At 40.3% G+C, this 21,573-nt stretch overlaps 1 protein-coding gene across 4 annotated transcripts in view; it reads right to left on the minus strand.

Annotated features, from left to right (window-relative positions):
• The window catches only part of CHST9 (carbohydrate sulfotransferase 9), a 98,196-nt gene that overhangs the window by 1,647 nt on the left and 74,976 nt on the right, over positions 1 to 21,573 (minus strand). The window contains exons 5-7 of one of the 4 annotated variants that reach the window (XR_003526881.1): positions 6,899 to 10,011; positions 3,613 to 3,739; positions 1,782 to 1,865 (exon numbers count right to left, since the gene is read on the minus strand). Coding sequence is in view for 1 of the 4 variants with exons in the window: in XM_027638576.1 (XP_027494377.1) it covers positions 8,914 to 10,011 (1,098 nt within the window). In the remaining 3 variants the exon portion in view is untranslated. Of the gene's footprint in view, positions 1 to 23; positions 1,866 to 3,518; positions 3,740 to 6,162; positions 10,012 to 21,573 lie in introns of those variants that run through there. The other 3 variants (XR_003526880.1, XR_003526882.1, XM_027638576.1) reach the window with 3 other exon arrangements.

Below are 21,573 nucleotides of genomic sequence, written 5' to 3' on the forward strand. Positions count from 1 at the left end.
CCTTCCCAAGCCTTCCCTTCCTTTCCCAAGCCTTCCCAAACCTTCCCCCAGTTCTAGTTTCATTTATTTATTAGTATATTTATTTTTTACTGTTATTTTTTTACTCAAGTGATGATGCTGAAGTGGAACAAAGGTCAAGTCTTGGAGGGGAAAATAATCACCTGAGTTACAGGCAAGTGTAATTTTTGGGAAAAATGGAGACTTTAAGGCACGTACAGAAAACAAAGTGAAGGCAAAACAACAGGGATCATAATGTAGTCAAATATCAAGCAACTGGAAAAATGTGTGGGAGCTTTCTATTGTGATCTTAAACAAGGTATTTTTAGGCAGGAGTCTGTCCTGATTCAATAAAGAATAAACGGAATACAAATCTTCCCCCACTGTGTTTTTGTGTGTAGAAGATACTGGAAGTCTTAGACTATTTCAGAAGTTTGGGCACACCATTGATTCACTTGGGTTTTGTGATGAGGCCAAAAAGGAAGAAAAAAAAAAAAAAGCCTGTGAAACCCTATAACTGCCCAGTCTCAGTGGTTTTGTTACTGTGCCAAAATAAGGGGTCAAGGCATAATAGAAAAGGCACTAGAAAAGCTCACTTGCAGTAGATTTTACATAACAAGTTCCCAGCTTCTCTCATTCAGCCTGTGCCTGTTTTTGTAACCAAGACAGCACAGAGAGCAGATTTTAGCTATAAAGGTGCAAGTGGGTAGACCTTGTTTTCCTTTGGTAAATTGCAGTAAATTAATGAAGTGCCTGGTGCCTGGGGGTCAGGAGGCACAGAAAACAGAACTGAAAATGCTAGAAAGAATCTCTCAAATGTCCCAAAATATTTCCTCTCCTTCTCCATGTCTTGTTCAGAAGGGCATGGGTTTGGCAAAGTAGTCCTTGCTGCTTCCAGTTCAGGGATATCTTTTATACTAAAAAACCATTAGGCATGGTTTCGTAAGAACTGGGTTCTTCATCAACACTTAGGAGTATCCCTTAAGGCCATCCTGCTTCTCAGACGTGGCCTTTGCAGCTCCTAGAGATGTGCCTGGCAGCAGCAATGGCCCAGTCCACCTAAAAAGTTTTGCCTGCTTTCTCCAGCTGCTAACTTGCAGATTGAGTAGCCTAAAACACATCACCTTAAGCTGGAAATTTCAGTCTTAGCATCACTTTCAAATAAAGCAAGGCAGAAAATAAATTGTGAGCCATATTCTGCTTGTTAAGAGTGCTTCCATTAGGGTAGTTTTTGCACACAGAGGCAGTGCATTTCTCTTGACCCACTGCAGCCATTAGGGTGGACACAGCCAAAAAGATGCAGGGAGAAACAGGAGCCTTATTGGCAGCAAGTCTGAGACACAGAAAAATTTTAACTTTGGTTCTGTGTTTGTCTTTTCTCTGCCATTCAACGAGACCTGCAGGGATCATGAGGATTTTGAGAAACATCATCCTCCCTTGGAGCTGAGCTTTTGCTCTGCTGCAGTCTTCGGGTACTTTGATGAGAGATACAATAGCAAAGCAGCAATTTATTATTGTGCATTGTCACCTCCAGCCACAATTAACATTTCCCCTTCTCATTAGAGGTTTTCTCTCTGTCCCTTTTCTGTTTTGGTGGTTATTTTTTTTTTTTTTTTTTTTAAGAGAATAGCAGAAGTCATAGCAAAGGTGACAGCTTGTGTCTGTGGCTTGAAGTGCACTATAGGTGGTAACATAATAACTTCCTTGAAGGTAGACAGATACTGCAAGCCCTTGTCTACTTCCTCCTCTACAAAGTGCCCCACCAGGAAACCTCCTCCCAAAACCTGTAGCTGCATCCATGACCAGAAGCAGGCACAGGTGGACAAAGTGCAGATCCACAGACCTGGCAGCATCCTGTCCCAGGCAATCTAAAGAAGCAAAAAGAAAACCTGTGTCAGAGGAAAACTTGCAGCTGCTGCAAGTAGTTTAGATTAATTTGGAATAATGTCATGGTTTTGCAACATGCTAATAGAATGTTTGCATGTCCACATCTTAATAAACATTTAAGAACTTTAAAGTCAAATGCAGGACTTAAGCTAAGTAGCTCCCACTACCATTGTTACAAAACCTTTGTCTGGGCATTATAAGACTCATATATGTATATTGTGTGTGTGCATGTGCATTTATAAAATGTGCATGCATTTACATTGCATTTGTGCAAGTTCGTAGGGAGGAAACTGCTATGTTGTTGAACTCAGCTTTCTGAACACTCATTGTTTCTCAGATGAACTGTAACTCATTATCATTCCTAAAACTTCAAAATCTGTGTGTGTGTCTGCTTTTATCAAGAATGAGATAATTCAATATGTGGGTCCTGAAATGCCCAGATAAATCTGTTCTGCTCCTATACCTTATGTCTCAGAATGCTGTTTCTTGGATGCAAATTATACAGGACACTTCAAATCTACAAATCTTGGGAAATGAGCAGTATGGGAAGTGAGCTTTTGTGGAAACTTTGGTTTCTGGAAGGAATTTGGGAGAAAAAAAACCAAACCCTGAGATAGAAGGAATTTCTACATGACAAGGTCAAGACAAATATGTGTGCACAGATGGTGGCTGACAGTACCATACTCTCAGGCAGGCTTATTAGTGCAGCCTCAGTGCTATGATAACATAGATGTGCAGGACTGGAGGTGACTTAAACTTGACAGCTGAGAGCAAACAAGCAATTGGTCTCACCAATTTGTGCTGACATACTTAAAGAGGGAGGGAAATTGTATGTGAGGAGACAGAGGAAAGGAAGCAACAATTACATATACTAAAAAAAAAAGTTATAGTCATGGCCTTGAGATTTTCTTTTTCCTTTTGTAAGGACTCTTTCCCCTCTCTCACAGTTGTTAATCACATTGTTTTCTGAAGACAAAAAGAAGAAAGCAACATAGTCTGTCTCAATGTCATCTCCATGTTATTAGTAGCCTCCATAGAGCCATAGGAAAAGTGGCTATATTAATAGGAGATAAATCCTGGAATATTCTAGCAGCCAGGTAAACTGCAGCCTGTCACAGGAGTGGCAGGACCTCAGAAAGGGATGGGGAAACAAGGCCCTGGGTACTGGATTGTACAACTCTAATGTTTAGGAGAAGACAGGGATTTGCATACCTGATTGGGATCCATTGCTTCTGCAGAACTCTCTAGTTAAGCATCACTTTATTTACAGCTACTGCACCAAAATAAAATAGCTTCTCTTTTATTTGGGCTCAGAGTAAAATGTGACAGCAAGATTCTCACCCTGTCTCTGTCTGCTCTCCTCTGTACCAGAGGAACTGGAGGGACACTTGCCCCTGGTCAGACAACCTGGCATTGGTTTTATGCTGAGGCATTGCCTGGATAGGCTTGACAAATGCACAGTGTTTTGAAACAGAGCTTGCATTCTTAAGCCTGCCAATTGCCCAGAACAGAGTGAAATGATGCATTTCTCAGCTGGAGCAAAGCTGGGAAGACCCCAGCTTCCTCCAAGCCATTGGAAGTAAAACATAAAGAAAGGCCATGAATATCCTATGAGTTAAATTCCATACCAATACCTAATTTCTAACCACAGCTCTTTATCCACATAGTTCAATGATTTTAGGAGAAGGCACATGGTATAATTTCCTTCCATGTACAGGACCACTTTACCAATGGGGACACCGAGGCACAGAGAATTTCATGTTTGTCCAACAAGTCTATGAAGTTACAGAACTTGGAGGAAGATCCAGGTCTCTGAAGTCCAAGTCTGTCACTCCAGCCACAAGCAGAGCTACATCTGAAATAGAAGAAACATGTGGGACTCACTGCAGTTAGCTACAGTTCAGAGCTCAACTGTTCAGAGCTCAACTGTTCTCCCACAAAACAGATATTTTCATTCATACCAAATGATCTAAGATATTCTCATTAAACTAAATAATATGACTGTTTCCTGCATCCACCCACTTGGACACATTTTGGAAGGCAAAGCAATCCCAGGCATCTGGGGATATGAACAGATGTCCTTTGCTAAGTCAGACAGTTCCACCTCCCAGTACTTTATGTACCTGCTCTGCCCTCTGAACTGTACACGAGCTGGTTGATACAGAACAGGTGCATCCATATTTTCAATGAAGTATAATAATTTATGGTCTGATTTCAGACTTTATGTTTTGAGAGCAAAGTAGTTTTGAAGGCATCACAGGAGGTTATAAAGCTGATAAACTGGTTTTAGCATTACACTTAAAAAGACTTATCTGATGTATTGTTAGCCTGAAGGCACATACAACAAAGACTTTTATACATAACCTACATATACAATACAAAGCTCTAGTAAAATATTTTCCTTTCAAAGTGCAAAGTGTCATATTGCAATTTTCATTTAAATTTAAACTACACCTAAAATTAAAGTGGTGATCTCCAAGGACACATCACAAAGACAGAACAGCCTGAGGCAGGAGCAGCTCCAATAAATTTGGCCTTTTGGGGGATTTCCATCAGAGGACATTTCAAGAATATGTGTCGTGTTTGATTGCACTGTGGCCGCACACCTCTGACTTCAGCAAGCAACAGTTCACCAGCAGTTTTAGAAGAGATGGTCATAATGGCTGTGTCTGAGCTTTTTTTTCCTACCCGAAAAAAAGAAGCTGCCTTATGTTGACAAGCGTATCAGAATTTGAGAATGCACACCTATGCAGTTTAATTTATTTTTAATTTATTGCTATTTTATTTATTAATTATTTTAAAACTTTATTATTAACTAAAACAATTCAGTTTTATTTAATACTGATTCATTTTAGAAGAAAGGCAGATATGGAACATTAGCTTCCAAAAATCAAGTTTAAATTTTAGGAGGGAAGCACAGCTGTCTGGTGTTTGGAAGAGACACATGAGCCAAGGGAGCACTCTCCTCCTACTCCAGTCCTCCCACAGACTCACTGTAATGCCTTTACAGCACATCTGACTTGCTCTGACAACCGACCTGCACTAGAGAAGTGCTTAGAGATCTTCAAATGAAGAAATGTTCATAACTAAAAAGCATTTACTGTAATGAAGCCCCTTAAAAGAGGCTCTGCATGCTGCAGCTGATCTCTAGTGTAAATGTAATTGCACTGAATGTTGTGGAGTGTATTTTAATTCCTCTTCTGCATACGTTCAATATAATTTTCTGAATAAGACAAACATCTGTGCAGAGCTGTGGAGATGGGATTTTATACTTGTTATAGCAGATGACCTTCAGTTTCTGGTTTTGCTTAGCATTCTTACAAAATATAAAAAAAGTTACAACCCAACCTCACACTCTAACCTTTCAAAATTTACTTTTAAAAATAGAGGTTATCTTTTATGCTGCAAATTATGCCTTTATCTCTTATAATCCCATAAGTCAGATATCACAGTCCCACTTCAATTATGCTAAACTCTTATGTTAATTTTAAATCATGTAACTTAATTCCTGGCAAAGCAGGCTGGTGATTTTCAAAATGTGGTTAATGAGGCAAAGTACAATCTAGATTCTGCTACTGAGATCATCTGAATCCCTTAGGTCGCTGAAGATGACTATGGAGAGGGTCTTCTTTACAAATGTCTGGGTTAGATTTTCAAAAAATGAATTTTTAAGTGCAGTTAGGGGCTATGAAATTTGAAGTTGAGCATACAAAGAAGTTAAATTACTTTCACTAGAGCCATAGAACAACAGTGCAGCTAAAACAATTACACTTCTGTGCACATACATGCTTTAAAGGCCTTAACTAGTGTCCTCCCCTGTTAAATCACAAATGTAAGCCATACCAGATTTTCAAGATGACAATCTGGGGACCTGGTGTCCATGTCCACGCATGCATGCAAATCAATGTCATTTTCCCTCTCATTTGCAGAAAACAAACATTTGCTAATAATTTCTTTCAACTCTTTCCTTGACTCAAACAATAGCTTTATCTAAGACCAGTTAGTAGATAAAATCCTATGAGATTGTAAGGCTTTTTTAATGCAATTACACCTGCACCCCCCAAGTCTCTGTCATTCTCTGATCAGATAGGCTGAAAGTTTGTCAATAAAGCACACGCAATGTGGAGCTTAAGTTCTTCAGAAACTTTGCGATTTACTAGTATTTATTTCTCTGAATTAAAGTATTCATACAAAACTCATATATAGATTGGCTTCCATTCTTTATTAGCAGTTAAACTTTTTTCCTCATATGTTTTTTTTAAAATATTAGTACATGAGTAATTTTTTTTGTCTGTAAATTAACAATTATTTTACATACATCCACAACAGACAAGACAAAGCAAATATATAGACATCCAGAGGTTGGTGTAAATTTATTTTTTATTTAATAACTTCAATGATCTTCCTATAAAGTGAGAGAGTCACTCAGGATTTGAGGCTGAATTCAATACTTACAAGAGCAGAGAATCTAGAGGTCAAAGCAAGGTCAAATCCAAGTGAAAACCAAGGCAGTTTTTTCATGAGTTAGGAGGTTGGATGGTACACAACCAAAACTGTCAGGAGGTTCTCTTTAGTGTCCTTAATGCATAGTCTCACTTGAGAGCAACAGTCATGAAAGTGCATGGCCAAGTTAAATAAAAATTAAATCCTACTGTGTAAAGACACATGGGAATGCAGTAAGAGCCATTAACCAGCATGATGCACAACACTGGAGTGGCAGTGTACTGGTGTCCAGCATGACATCAGCTGTAAGGAACCACCTCTCCAGTATGGTGCCCCCATGGTGTGGCTGGAACAGGAAAATCTGGAGGGATTTTTGCCAGGAAAGGTCAGAGTCAAACACAATCTTGTGTTTAAAGGGGGAGTTTAGGGACACGTACTACTGAGGAAAAGCATGCATGGGGGTAGTTCAATTGTCAGATATCCACTCCCAGACACTTCTGCTGTTAACACCTGTGGGTCCATCCAGGCATAGCAAGAGCTTACACAAGCTCATACAAAAGTCTGTATTTACCTGTCCAAGGCATCCTTGCAACTTCTTATTGGTGCTGAACATCTGCACCTCCCTCATGGTCATGACACATACCACACTGCAACACCTCACAGTGATGATGTCTTTTTCCTTCTCCTCTTTGCTCTATGGCCCCAGGGAACAGGCTGGATTCATCTATGGGTGCTGCTAGTCACAAATAGCATCACCTTCAACTTTCTCCCTTGGAGCGGCTTGTCCTGCCACAAGGAGACATATGCAGAGCTTGCTCAATTACATACTGGCACCACAGAGACTGGAGGTGGCTTTCTTCCTCTCCTGAGGACAAAACTGAAGGAGAAACAAGCAGCCAAGGGTACACAGGAGAATAGGAGATGGTCTGCCTTTTCAGCAGGGACCCACTCCTGTGAAACGACTGAAACTGTACATTTGCCCACGATAAAGGAAAAGACAGCAATAATTGCACTAGTTGTGACCAGTGATTGGGAACAGAGGACATTTTACTTGCATCACTTTCCCATCAAGCTGTTTCCTTATTCTACAACCTGCTTTGTCAAGACACTGGAGTAAGATGACCCAAACCACTCCAGAAAGCAAAGAATAGGTGACATCTTTATTGCAGAAGGGCATAGAGATTTTTTCCTACCCATTTTAGGGACATGGTCTAGTGGTAGACTTGGTAGTGTTAGGTTAATGGTTGGACTTGATGATCTTAAAAGTCTTTTTCAATGATTCCATGATCCTGTGATTTTTCAGAGATTCTCCTCCTCCTGGGACACCCTGGCGACCCATCCTTCAATGCAGGTTTCAGGAACAACTGCAAATGTTGGTCAGGCAGCATTTGAGGGAGGAGAGCAAAGGGGAATGTAGAAGGTACCTTTTCCTTTTATAACCAGGACTGTGGGACTCTGGACATACCTGCCTCTAGGAAAAATCACCAATACACATCCCACCTCATATAACTGAAGCATCCACCCCATTCCTGGGGTTTGCTGGCTGCTGACAAGGCAGGCAGGACAGCAAAACACAGGTGACTTCAGGAAGCTCTGGAGACAGCACCAGTTTATGGGCTTGGGAGGCAATGGGCATATGCACCTTCTGTGTTAAAAATTCCTGGGAGGTGGGCTGATGATTGGACCCTGGCAGACCAAGAATGGTCACAGCAGTTGCATTGAGGTTGCTTCTCAGTACAGACCTTAGAATGTTCTGTAGCTGCCACACTAAAACTTTGCCCTATCACCAAAAATGAAGACTACATTGAGTATTGGGACCACAGTATCCATGCATCATATGTAATGATGTACCCTCTGTAAGTTAAAATCTTAATTTTAATGAATGCAGCAGCTCTCTGAAAGTAGAGAAAATATGCGCTCTCTCTCATATTTGTCAGCTCCAGTGCATCAATCAAAATGGGGTAGTGGACTGGCACTTCACAGGCTTACCCAAATTTACTCTACTGATCAACTGAGCTGCTGTGTTATTTGTAGCTTGATGCATTTGTATTCAAGTGCATCCTTCAATAAAAAAAAAATCAGGTCTAAAAATGGCTACAGTTTAATGGTAATCAAACAACGAAGCCTTGCAACTGAGGATGCTGCAAATATTTTAGAAAATTAGCCAATGCTTCTTTATTAATAACTGACAGAAAGTAAAAATATATTCAAAAGTTGTTTCAAAAACAATTTCTAAAGCAGACACACCAAAAAAGAATCATGCTACTCTGAATGTTTTCTTCTTAAAACATTAGAAGAACATTAGGTAAGATAATGCAACAGCTGGCTGAGCTACCATAGTGTAATCCACAATCATAAAAGCAGCTTTTTCAGGCATTTTAGTGCAATTTATGCTGTTAACAGGTCTTCTTTTCTGTGCATTCTCCTATAATTTAACGCCAATTGATATCACTCTAGCTTATAAAATCCCCACTAAGTCAACTCCATTTAGCAGTAACTTTGTTTCCTTTCAGGGCTGATATCAAAGTAGTTGCTTTGAATCCCAAAACGATAAATATCTAATAGAAGCCTGAAGCTATTCTGGTGCTATACAATTGGTGATGTATAATTGAACATTAAGTAATCAAGGTAATAGAAGTCATAGGTCAGCTGTCTCTCCTCCTTAGACAATTCCTTTAAGTATTGCCTCACTACTTCTGCACTTGTTCTCTCATCAGAGGAATGTCTGTCTTTGAATTTAGGGAACTTCAGATCAGCTGGAGCACCTACCAGTTGCAAAAGGTAATTGGCATCTTCTTCCAGGGTTTCAAACTTTCCTATAAAATCATAGTTGATGAGGCAGGGGTAGCAGAGCTTACTGACTTGCTCCCAATGAATGTCCATTCCTACTGGTCGATGGGAATCTAACAAATATTGGATGAACTCCTTGAACTTAACTCCTGATCCTGTTTTCAAAGCCTCTTCATCTGCGTTATGTCTATACTTCTTAATTATTGCCTTCCCAAATACTGGATGGTAATAGCTGTTTGGATGTTCAAACTTATCCCTGAAGGCAGATACCAGTCTTTCCATAGGATCACGTACAAATATAAACTTGGTGTACATGTTCAAGCGTGTGTATATCCCTTTTAGGTCATAACTGTCCAGTTTCCTAAGGTGTTTTCCATAGTGTACATCATCATGGGAAATGTTGTGTGCTGAAGCGGCGAGTCCACTGAGCACCATGAGGACCCTTTTCCAATTGGAACAGCCTGCTTTTGGCACTTCACAGTACAGGACCTTGTGCCTGTCCTCCACATAAATTCTTGACACCAGGTGCACCAGGTGGGTTTGCAGCTTCTTTCTGCTGTTGTACTTCTTACAGAAGTCATGCAGGAATGACCTGCGCTTTTCCTGGGTGCTATCTACATCCTTCCACTTGTTATCCTTGACTAACGTCTTGTTTAATGGGTACAGTGCAGGGGGTAAATACACTCCTCTGAACCAGCTGAGAGGTGACTCGCTTGTCTTCTGCTGGTCAGGCAGTTGGCTCACCAAGGAGGCAGCTACCACACTGAAAGGGTCAGCCTTGCCCTGCCAGTGCTTGCTGCTTGAGACAGCCATCTCATGTTTACTGAGGCTCACGGGAGCGCTTCTGCTCCATAATGCTTCCCTTGGCATCCCCGGAGGTTGGAGTGTGAAATCCTGCAATCATGGAAAGGAGCAGAGCTTAGAGTGCAGTGACAGCCCAGCCCATTCATGTTGCAACAGCAGCAAGGTGGGTTGTGCTCACAACCAAGCCACATGTGGTACTAAAAAGTCTCTTCTGAAGCACTTGATCAACCCACCTAATTCAGGAACTAGCTGGGCTAAATTACTGACATATACACTTCTGAAGCTTACCTGTTAGCACACAGTAGGTCTTCCTACAAAAATAAATAGCTTGAGTCACACATTTTAAGAAATCAAAAATGATTCACACAGGGAGGCTGATAGCCCTGGTAGGGGTGGCCAGGTGCTTTTCTCCACTGAACACATTTTTCCCCATGACAACACTGTTTGAGATGTGTGGTCATTCTATGGAGTGCACTGGCACAATCATAGTAACAGGTGCTGGATCTACTCCACCACTGTGATTTGGAGCAGGCCTTGTTCCCTTGTGGTGGTAGGGGACAAACCTAGGCCCCCTAAACAGCTGACATCAGTGGATTTGAGCATAGTGTAGTGACAGACAAAATCCTCCCTCCAAAAAGGTCCTACAGACAGATGATGGAAGTGGGATGTATTGGACTGTATGTACATACAGGTGTCTGCATTGCAGATGCCTGTATCTGAGCCAGCTGCTTCAGCTGATAAGGAAAAAGAGGTGCCTTTAGAGCCTATTCCATCTGACTTATTTAAACATCAACATTAATGACACCAACTAACTAAACATCAACTAGTGACTCTGTAAAGAATGTCAAAACGTGAGACTTTCCTCTCAAACATCTCTTTCAATGTCCCCAGCCACTGTGCAATCCACAAACCATAGGAACAGCAAAGCTTGCATCCGTGTTTTGCCATCAAATTCTTGTATCATGCAAGTTAACCGAAGAGTTTCTTGCAGTTTGGGTACTACTGCTTACTCATTCCAAAGTGGATTCTCATGTGTCTACAAAGGCTTGTAGATTTTTTTCTCCCATCAGTAGGCAAGCCTGTTGCACTGGGACACCTATACAGCTGCTTATTTTCATTACACATCCGGAGGATGCCAGTCAACAGGTTTTTAAATATCCTGTTGCAAATACCAGATAGCCAAATGGTTAGATGGACAGACATGCAGAGACTGCCTGACTGCTTTGTAAGTCTAACTTTTTTTGAAATCTACATAAAAAGACTTTTCTACCATAAACTGATTAAACATTCACTGGAAAGTTGATTTGTGGACTGGCAGATCATAAGTGTGGATTTGGGGGGATGTGATAGCTCATAGGCTGATTCAAATAAGACTGTTAAAAATTCAGACGAATAATGTAAGAAATGATAATGAAAGGAAAACAATTTGAGTTCCAGTTTGAAATAAAGCCTATGAAAAACAAGCCGTTGCAAGGCAAGTTAGCCTATGTTACAGTGTAATAATTTCCCATACAAAAACAAACCCAGAGGATCAGGCTTTTCTGTACTGCTGCAAGCCACTGACAGGAAGGTCTTTTCTTCCACTGAACTGCTGAAAATTATTTTTGTATTGGTGAAAACAAATAAAAGAAGAGAGCCGTGCAGGACTTCTACATCTGTGAGAGAGGGCATGTTAGTGTTTTTAGAGATGCAAAAGGATACTTAAATTCATTTGATTTCATGTGGTCAGATTTTCTGATATATTTTTTTTTTATTTTATGCCTAATATTATATTCTTTAAAACAAATGAAGCACATGTATCTGGAGATTTATCCCTTCTCAGCTAGGATGAAAATAATTCAGGAGCTTAGCTAGTGTATAACAGAAGTACTACTAGTAAACCAGGGTATGATTATGAGCCTAATGGGAATTTCAGCACCACAGTGAATGGCGAAGTGTCATTCTTATAAGTGCTACTGCAGAATACAGACTTGCAAATAAATAAATGTTTTTACCTTAAAAGGAAAAGCTGGAACTTAAAAAGGTGAAATGAAAAGTACGGGATACACAGAAACCAACCCTACAATACAAGAGTCAACAGAAGTAGGAATAAAACTATAACAATGCTATAAAGATTGTAAATTCATCAGTGCAGCTCTGGGGAATTGAAAATTTAGAAAACAGTTTCCAGTGATACATGACTGTACTGGTGTTCCCCAATGCAGGGAAAACTCAAGAGAGGGCACCACCTGATGACTTCCTATGGTATGTCATCTGAATTTAGCAGTCTATTTCAGGACATATTTCAGTGCAAAGAAACTTAAAGCATTTGAATTTCAAACTGAAGCCACTAATAGGAATCCTACACTTCAGAGGAAAGTTCAGCCCTCTGAATTCAGCCTACAATCCTGAACTAGTGGAAGACTCCTTAGTTCCGCCAGGACAGGAGGGAAAAACACGGGCTGGCAGGTGCATGGTCTTGATTTTGTTCCACTTCAAACAGTCTGTCTGGGATCTAGGACCAACTACAGGGGATAACCCAAGAGGGTACCAGAGGAGGATTGCATTTTAGTTGCAGAAACTGTGAGTGCAGCTGTACGAAAAGATTTTTCATGGGATTAAAGACTTCAGAGAAGGATGTACAGAACTATTCAGAGAAATCTCAGTTAACACCCTAGAGGAACAACACATGCACAGAGGAAGTCACTTGAAAGGGGCTCCATCCTAGTGAGATGAGGCAAAAAAAGAAAGAATTTATTAGGGAAAAAAACCCCCCAAACAGAAATAATAATTTAAAAAAATACCTAGGGGGAAAACAATGGCCCAGGAAGTTTTGAGGACTAAAAAATTATCTAAATATGTAAAATACTATTAGTTGCTTACCCTTTCCACTTTCCCTTCTCTTTGAGACACATATTCCATAGTGAATACAACACTATTGGCTAGTAAATGTTTTTATAGTGTCCTTGCAGTAAATGCTGGCTGTAACTTTCTCTGTCTAAGAATGGGAATGGATAATGGATAGTGATATTTTCCAAAGGCATAAATGGCCGATACATTGCCATGGAAGTTTTCCAACTCAAAAAAGAAAAGATCAAACCTTCCTACACACTTGCCTGAGCAGCTAGGTTAGTACCTAATAAAAGTGAGATGAATGAAAAGATGAATGAAGCTTGGTTTTTGATGAGAAATATTTAACTAGAAAGTTTTCTTAGGAAACTAACAGAAACTATTTAAGAGATGGTGCCATATTCTCTAAGCAAAACTACCTGACAGTCTGACACTTATGTGCATGAGAGAGCTGAAAGCCACATGCTCTGAAAGGATTTTAATGTTTTTTGACACTAGTCTTACACAAAGTGAGGTGTCTTCTTTGCCTTCCTCTTGGTGCCAGTGATTTTTCAATGCCCATTTTATGATACTTTAAAGATCTGAACATCTCCATGTTATATTGATTTTTGTTTTTACAGCAGGAACAGTAAAACAAGAAATTAGCAAAAGCAATGAACATTTTTTAAAAAATCCTTGTCTATTATATCTATATTCCTAACAGTCCATCTCACAAGCTGCTGAGCACCATTGCTCTGGAAAATGCCAGAACATACACCAACAACAGGCAGCATGCAGGTGATATCAGATACTAACTCTCAATCCAGATCTTACCATGCAAACAATCCTTACTAAACTCTTTGAGCCAAGTATCCAAGGAGAGGGATGTCCATTTATGGGTTTCCAAAGAGATGCTAAGTTTGGGAACCAGCTGCCTGGCATGGGAGATGAACTTCATCTTGGAGTTACCTTGGATAGATCCAAGGCTGTCCTTGAGACATGCTGGCAACCAATGCAGCAGGTTGTGTATATATACTCTGAGAATTAAAATCCAGTGAAGTGTTGCACCTTTGCAGTAATTGTGCAGAGAGCCCTGTCCTCTGCTTGCATTAACACATTTGGAAGGAAGTTAAGAAAAGGCCATGAGTCCAATTTAGGAGAGTAGGCACTCTGTCTCACTCTAGGTAGGCAGGAACTGAAGACGGATTTAAAAATTAGTTTAAATACAAGGAAAAAAATTAAAATTAATTTAAGAGTGTGTTAGTGTGGTGTTTGGCTACCAGTAAGCAACTAAGTGAAGCTGTTGAAACAAAAGGCATTTTTGAGTCATTAATTGTGTTCATGTGTTTTATTTTTTTTTGACATTTTTATTGCTGGAGATTTCCTGCTCCTCCCCGTCCACAGAAAGATTTCTCCTCACTGTAAAAATAAGTAGCCAAAACCTTCTTTTATACATATTGAAGCTGTCCTTTCCTTTAATACCTTCACAAGCCACTGGGGTAGAAGAGATTGACTACTGCCAAGAATGGTTAAGACTCATCCAATTATGCTTTGTGGTGATTTTACAATGCACGGGTGGGATCTCATCTAGACAGTTTGCAATTAGAGCAACTCACCATGCAAAAAGATAATGATGTATTGGAAAGGCTGATATTCCAGGGCTGATTTACAAAGATTTAATGGCCTGAAGTGCAGGCAGTGCCGTTTTTCCTAAATGCTTTAGTACTGGATATTCATTTTTACTAACAAGAATAATAAAACTAAATAAGCTCAACAGAAAATGTACCACAAAGAATAGTGGAGGGAATAAATATTCTGTTTTCTAGTGTTTTTCTCTGCTGCTAAATAACTACACTCTAAGTATTTGTAATGTATGATTTGGTCCTCAACATCTAGTTACTACATCTTCTCTCCTAAAACATCCTTCATGAAATAATCCTCTAAGATGCTACTTAGGAACAACTGCGTGAGTCATGCAGGAAGCCTGCTGTGCTCTGCTTTTTACTGTGGCTTGAGTTTGACTGCTGCAGGTTTGAGTGCCCTGAGGACTCTCTCAGCACTATTATTCTAAATAGCTAATATGGGTGCTCTGCAAACACATGGATACTCAGAGATGACAAAACCTTCATCCTTTAAGTCAAAACTTATAAAAATTATTTAGAAGGTCAGAATATTTGCTTTTTCTGACCAACTCAGACATACTCACAGCAACTTAAGCAGGAGAAGAAGCAAAGGCCTCCCAGTGAAGAAACGACAAGATTTGGAAAGTTATGCTTGGAGTATATAGTACTTACATCCCAGTCCTTTGGCACTAGACATGTTCAACAGTGCCAAAGTTCAGCATAAACTGAGAGCACTGTATGAATGTATTTCTTCACATTTCTTCACATTGCTTCTTATGTGAAGATTGTATTATAATGATCATATAACTTCAAAACCTTACTTATTTACCTAGGATCTCTCAATGGAAAACTGACAGAGAAAGGGTCTTCTGAGATAAGGTTCATTTTCCAATTCACTCTCTGACTCTATAATGATCAGGGAGCACACAGAGATCAGTCTCTTAATTCAGGTTTTTAGCTGAAGGTAGCTTGAGTACCGGAGGATTATAAAACAAACATCCTCTTACTTGGATACTAGGAATGTGTGAGTCTTTGAAAACTCTGAAACCTATAGTTTTGGCCTAAAACATGAAGTTTTTCACTTAATGGTTGGATGAGTCTCTGAGCAACCTGATCTAGTTCAAGATGACCCTGCTTACTACAGGGGAATTGGACTAGATGACCTTTGAAAGGTCCTGTCCAACTCGAACTATTCTATGGTTCTGTGACAACTGAGCACAGTTAGAAGGACCATGATTGTGGCAAATGGCTCAGACGTAGTACGTAACTTAAATATGAGGAAAAGTTTGCATGATTCCTATCTTCAGCAAGACAGTGAAGCCTGGATCTGTTACTACCTCACTTTAGCTGTACAAACATGTACAGCTGTACTTACATATATATGTGTAAGTTTTTTTAAATCTGCCAAAAAGAGAGATTATCCTTTACCTTCTTTTGTGATAGAAGGCTATTTGCAAAGCATAATTCAGAATGGTCATACTCTTCTACTACTATGCTACCTGAGCTAACATGTAAATATGATCAGAACTCTCTCATATCATAGCAGCTGTTTAGTGTAATGTTGGTGATCTAAAAAGCCCCCCTATGGGATGTCCCAAAGGAGACACTATCCAAGCTGACCACAAGGGACAGAAAATATTTGCTGATGAGGTGCTTCACCTTCTGTGCAGTAGGGATATACCTCTTGATTCATCACTTGTGCTTAAAACAGCTAGTTCAGAGAATGGCACTTCTAACCCCTCACCTTCCAGTGGAGTCATGAATTTTTGGCTTATCTAATTTATTCAGGGCATCTCACTAATGCTACATTCCTCACAAGCCAGAGATGACACATGTATTCCTTCTGATCTCTGCAAGTTTAGCAGAGGTAGTTCTGTCAGAGATTCCTTGTGACTCATACACCAATTCCATTATGGAAGAGGAAGAATGAAACAACTGTGATTTGAACTTTCATTGTTCTTTCTGCCCTAAAGTTCTCAAAAATGCACAAAATAGCAACAAGCTTATCTTTCGTCTGAGTTAAGATCTAGGAATATTTTGTATGTAGAGCCATCAGTCCTGACAGGCAAGACCTTACTGTAACAGACACCTTATTTTCTATGACATATGTATCCCTAAGACACATGTACTTGTACCAAGCATTTCTAAGATTAATAAACAAGTTGAGGGTGGAAAAAAAAAAGAAAAAAAAAGAATATACAAGATACTCAGAACTTCCAGCAGACACTAAGAGGCAAACTTCACAGTTTACAGCTAAATTACAATCAGGTTCACAGGAGATCCTTGTGAACTCTGAGCTACACACAGATGAGAACAACTGATCATAGTAAGAAAAGAAAATACTGCAGGTAGATATTAATTAACAGATACCAGTAAATTTAAATACTGCTTTTCAAAACACAGTTTTGTGAATCAGTGACTATTGTCCCTTGAATCTGTTAGCAGAAAATTCAGCATCTCACTGCAGGGTGACTTGGAGTTATGGCAAGGACACTGACCAAACTAGTGAAGAAGGAAAGAGATTTTTTTCTTTTTATGTGGTGTGGCCAAGTGTGAGCTGGTGTGGAAAAATTTGAAAGGAGAGCCTCAATCCAGAAATGGTTTTGGAGAACAACCCACATGCACAGGCAGCGGGGAAAGTGGAGAGGCCCAATGGGATAAGATAAACAGTAACATTGTCATGAGTATCGTAGTAGTCCCATCCCCATTTAATAAGGGGACAGGAGGAACCCATCTGTCTTTGACTGAGACCCTCATAGATACCTGACTCTTGGCTTTGCACAGAGCTCTCCTCTTTTCCCTGCCCTGTCTTCATCTACAGAAGCACAAAGTCACTCATGCTAATGAGGCAAGACAGTCTGCACGAGCCACTTCGACAAAGCTGATTCACATGGTCAGCAACTTGGATAAAGGCACTTAAGTTCTAATTTTACTCGCCGATTCTTGTTCTAATCCAGAATTAACTTCCTCCTGTTTCAGCCCTCACAGTCAAAACATTTGCTTTCTCCAAAGAATGCTCAGAATGGGAAGGGCAAGAAAGATCAAGGCATGGTTAACAGAAAAAATCCCAGTAAAAATACTATTATTATCAGAAACTAACATATAAATTTGCATGACTGATTAAAGATTCACCAAGACAACTGCAACCAAGTATTGAAAATAAAAGCAAGCACTCCACTCCCATATTACAAATAAAGAAATAATTTTCAAGGTCAATTGATGGTAATAATAAACTGGTTTCAGGATAAGGCAATACTGATGTTGCTTCTCTTGTGTTGACAACAGTGGTGGTTCTTTGCACTATAACTTACAGACTTGTAAATAAGCACAGAGCCACTACAGCCCAGACACCTTGTGTATGGACAGAGTCTGCAGTCAGTTTGCACGGAGTATGTGTCTCTAGATGTGTAGCTCAGATGCACTGCTAACAAAAGGCAGATGCACTGCTAATAAATGGCAATTTTCAGATCATGGACCTCTTAACAATTGGCCATACTTATCCCAACCTCCTCCCTGTGCAATAATACTTGTTTTGGGTACGAATAAACTGGTGTGTTCAAACTGTTTAATTCTGAGCTCAGTCCTCCTCTGTGTTAATAAAATCAACCACTGTGGTCAGTGGCCAGAAATCTTCATCAACACTCACTTGTTTTTCTACACAGAACAATCTCACAGCAATGCAGCTTAAATAATCTGAAATTCAAAATGGACTCAAACTTACCATGCAATATTCATCTTATGAAGATTACCCTTTCTGGGTTTCCATCACACTGAGATAAAAAGTGCCTGGGTTGGATCACTCCTGCCAACACTGGGGCACACCCGTCCCCACAGAAGAACAGGCCAATGAGGTTCAACCTCCACTGGGAAATGATGAATAAGCAGAGGTTGTTTAAGATCTGGACTTGCGTTAAATTTAGGCACTTTGGTTTCCTGCCAAATTTGCCCCCCTGAAGTGAAGATACAGCTACCGAAATAGCTGCTTAGATGTTTGTTCTCAGTAGCCAACGGTGGAGTTGGATGCACATTAAGGCATTTGAAACAAAAATGAGGCAAAGAACATTTGTTATATGGGGAACCAATGTGATTCTAAGGCTAGAGGGTTTTGAGACAGGTACCAAACCCTTTCCTCAATTTCTGCAAACATCAGGTTACAAAAAAGCTGTTCAACAAGATGTTCTTACAAGCAGCAACACAACTGGTAGTCTAGTTTTGGAGGAATTTCAATCACATTTCCCCGTTCCCTCTCTCCTAGGCCAGCGCTCCCTGTTCCTGCCTGTGCCCAACTGTCAACAGTGGGCAGTGTGGTGGCTTACCACCTGCATTCATGCCCTCTCCTGAAATGGAGACAGAGCTGGGATACCAATGACTGCCTTCTCCCCAGCAAGGACAGTATTACCCCTCTGACCAGCCACCACCCCTCACATCCCTGAAATCTTCTCTTATAGCTGTGGCTATAGTTGTCCCTGGCTTCCAACATTACTGAGAGGGAGACAGTCTGGCAGTATGACTGGACAGGATCTCCCTAGGGCACCCTGGGCATTTACAACCTAAAGGGTAAAAACCAAGATGATGAAAAACTGTATTCCTTCCCCACAAAACCCATCACCCCCTTCAAGAAAAGAGACCTGAAATGTAATGCTGTGCTTCTGCAACATGGCAGAATTTCTCACATTAGTGGCTGTGGTAAGATTCACAGGAATTTTTTTCCTGGTAAACAGAATCCATTTCTATCTTGTCTGCAGGTAAATACACTTATCTTCCAGCATAAACGAGACACGTTGCTCTTTTAGAAATAATAAGAAAAGTCTCAAATGAAACTAGGTTCAGATGAAGAATATTAATGTATATTCAGGCATGAAGAATTCAATTTTCCCCAAACTGCTTTGGAAGATCTCTAGAGGTCTCAAAGCATTTTCCCTTCAATCACAATTAGCATTCAATTCAAATTAGATTACTTTATTGGTAAATAACAAAGAAATAGAAACACGTAATGCACCCTAGGTTGGCAAATATCTCCAATATGTCTTTTCCTACATTTAGACTCTTTAAAACAAATTCATGCGTTCACTTTTAGATAAAAATATTAACAGTCGATAATTGATTGCATTCATAAATTGCTGTGGTGAGAAAATAGGCTGTGAATTGACAAAGGGAATTATCCACTGCACACTTGGTTCTTACACTGACTGAAAGGTAGTATACCCTATTTTTGCTGAATGGGGTAAAGTCATGTTTATTGTAGATGAAAGAAAATACCCTAGTTTATTCTGTAGCAATTTTTTGTATAGCTATCCATTTGGTATGTATTAATCTGCAAGCAGTGTCACAGAGATAAATGTGACACCCAAACACTAACTAGTTCAAGCACCATACCTCCTTGAAGCACAGGAACAATAAGACCAGCACTGTGATTAAGGGTGGGTGCACTGGCCAGAGCCAGAGTGCTTGGTTTTATAACTTTGAGCAAGTCCCTTGACCTTCACACTGCATTTTTCCATGTCTGTAAACCTAGGAAAGACAATAATTACCTAGCCCATGTGAATATTGTGATTCCTACTTTTTGATTAACACTGGTAGAAAAACCTTGTCAATTTTGCAGAGCAAGAGGGGACACAGAAATCTCAGTCAGGATTGCAACTCAACTTCCTAGCCCATGTTGCCCTTCCTTGCTCAAACCTCACACCATTTCTTTCAATACTTCTGTTGAGTGTTCAAATCCATTGCATACTCTAATGTCTGTGTTTTTTCACAAAAAGAATCATTCTTCATAAAATTTAAAATATTTTTATCTTCAGACACTGCATGTATGTTCCTGTCTATACAGCCTGAGCGACTGTTTCCTCCACAAGGGACTGAAAAGGTTCTTACATAAAAGTCTCTGCTGTTCTTATTCAAATTATAGTTCCTCCTTTATTTTTTTTCTGAGATTCACCATCTTGGTACTATATATTATGCAGTAATCAATGAATGACTGCTATGTTATCTGAACTTGAAGGGGGCAGAGGATGGTATCAGAAGCAGACCTCATGAGCTTGGAAGAAAGAGGACTTTACGTGTAGGGGAAAACTGAACTTTTTTTCCCAACTGATTTTCATATCTTTTCATATACCAGATAAAAAATGAAAAATTAATTTTAAAAAAAGCAACTTCCACTTACTGATGAACAAAATATGCAGGGGGAGAGGAAGGATCCCACAGTCAACCAGACAGTGCTCTGAGCTGTCTACCTCAAGGATGTGCATGTAGACAAGTGAATGCCTAGTGGACATGACCAAGTGGCCCGCCTAGTAGATGAGGGAAATGCTGTGGATGTAGTCTACCTGGACTTCAGTAAAGTCTTTGATACTGTCTCCTATGGCATTCTATGGAAAAGCTCTAAGCGTAGTTTGGACAGGTGTACTCTTTACTGGGTTAAAAACTGGCTGGATGGGTAGGCCCAGAGAGTGGTGGGGAATGGTACCGCATCCAATTGGCATCCCGTCATTAGTGGTGCTCCCCAGGGCTCAGCGTTGGGGCCAGTCCTATTTTATATCTTTATTGATGATTTGGACGAGGGGATCGACAGCATCTTCAGTAAGTTCGTAGACCATACTAAGTTGGTGGGAGTGTTGTTCTGCTGAAGGGCAGGAAGGCTCTACAGAAGGATGTGGATATGCTGGATCGATGGGCCAAGGCCAATGGCATGAGGTCCAATATGAGGTCCAATAAAACCAAGTGCTGTGTTCTGCACCCCATACAGCACTACAGGCTGGGGGCAGAGTGGCTGGAAAGTGGTCCAGTAGAATAGGATCTGGGGGTGCTGGTCGACAGCACCTGAACATGACCCAGTAGTGTGCCCAGGTGTCCAAAAAGGCCAATGGAATCATGATTTCTGTCAACAAGAGTGTGGTCAGCAGGACCAGAAAAATGATTGTTTCTCTGTACTCAGCACTGGTGAGGCCACACCTCAAGTCTGGAGCAAGGAAGATTTCCCATGGTGGACGAGAATCAGGTTAGGGAATATTTAAACAAACTGGACAGAAACAAGTCCATAGGACCTGATGGGATGCACCCATGAGTGCTGAGGGAGCTGGAGGATGTCACTGTGATCCTACTCTTGATTATCTTTGAAAGGTCATAGTGATGGGGGAAGGATCCTGAGGACTGGGAAAAGCAAGAGTCACTCCTATCTTCAAGGAGGGCTGGTAGGAGCATTGAAGAAATTACAATCTGGAGGCAT

This window comes from Corapipo altera, unplaced genomic scaffold (genome assembly GCF_003945725.1).
Source record: "Corapipo altera isolate COAL_440 unplaced genomic scaffold, ASM394572v1 49, whole genome shotgun sequence".
Lineage (NCBI taxonomy): Eukaryota > Metazoa > Chordata > Aves > Passeriformes > Pipridae > Corapipo > Corapipo altera.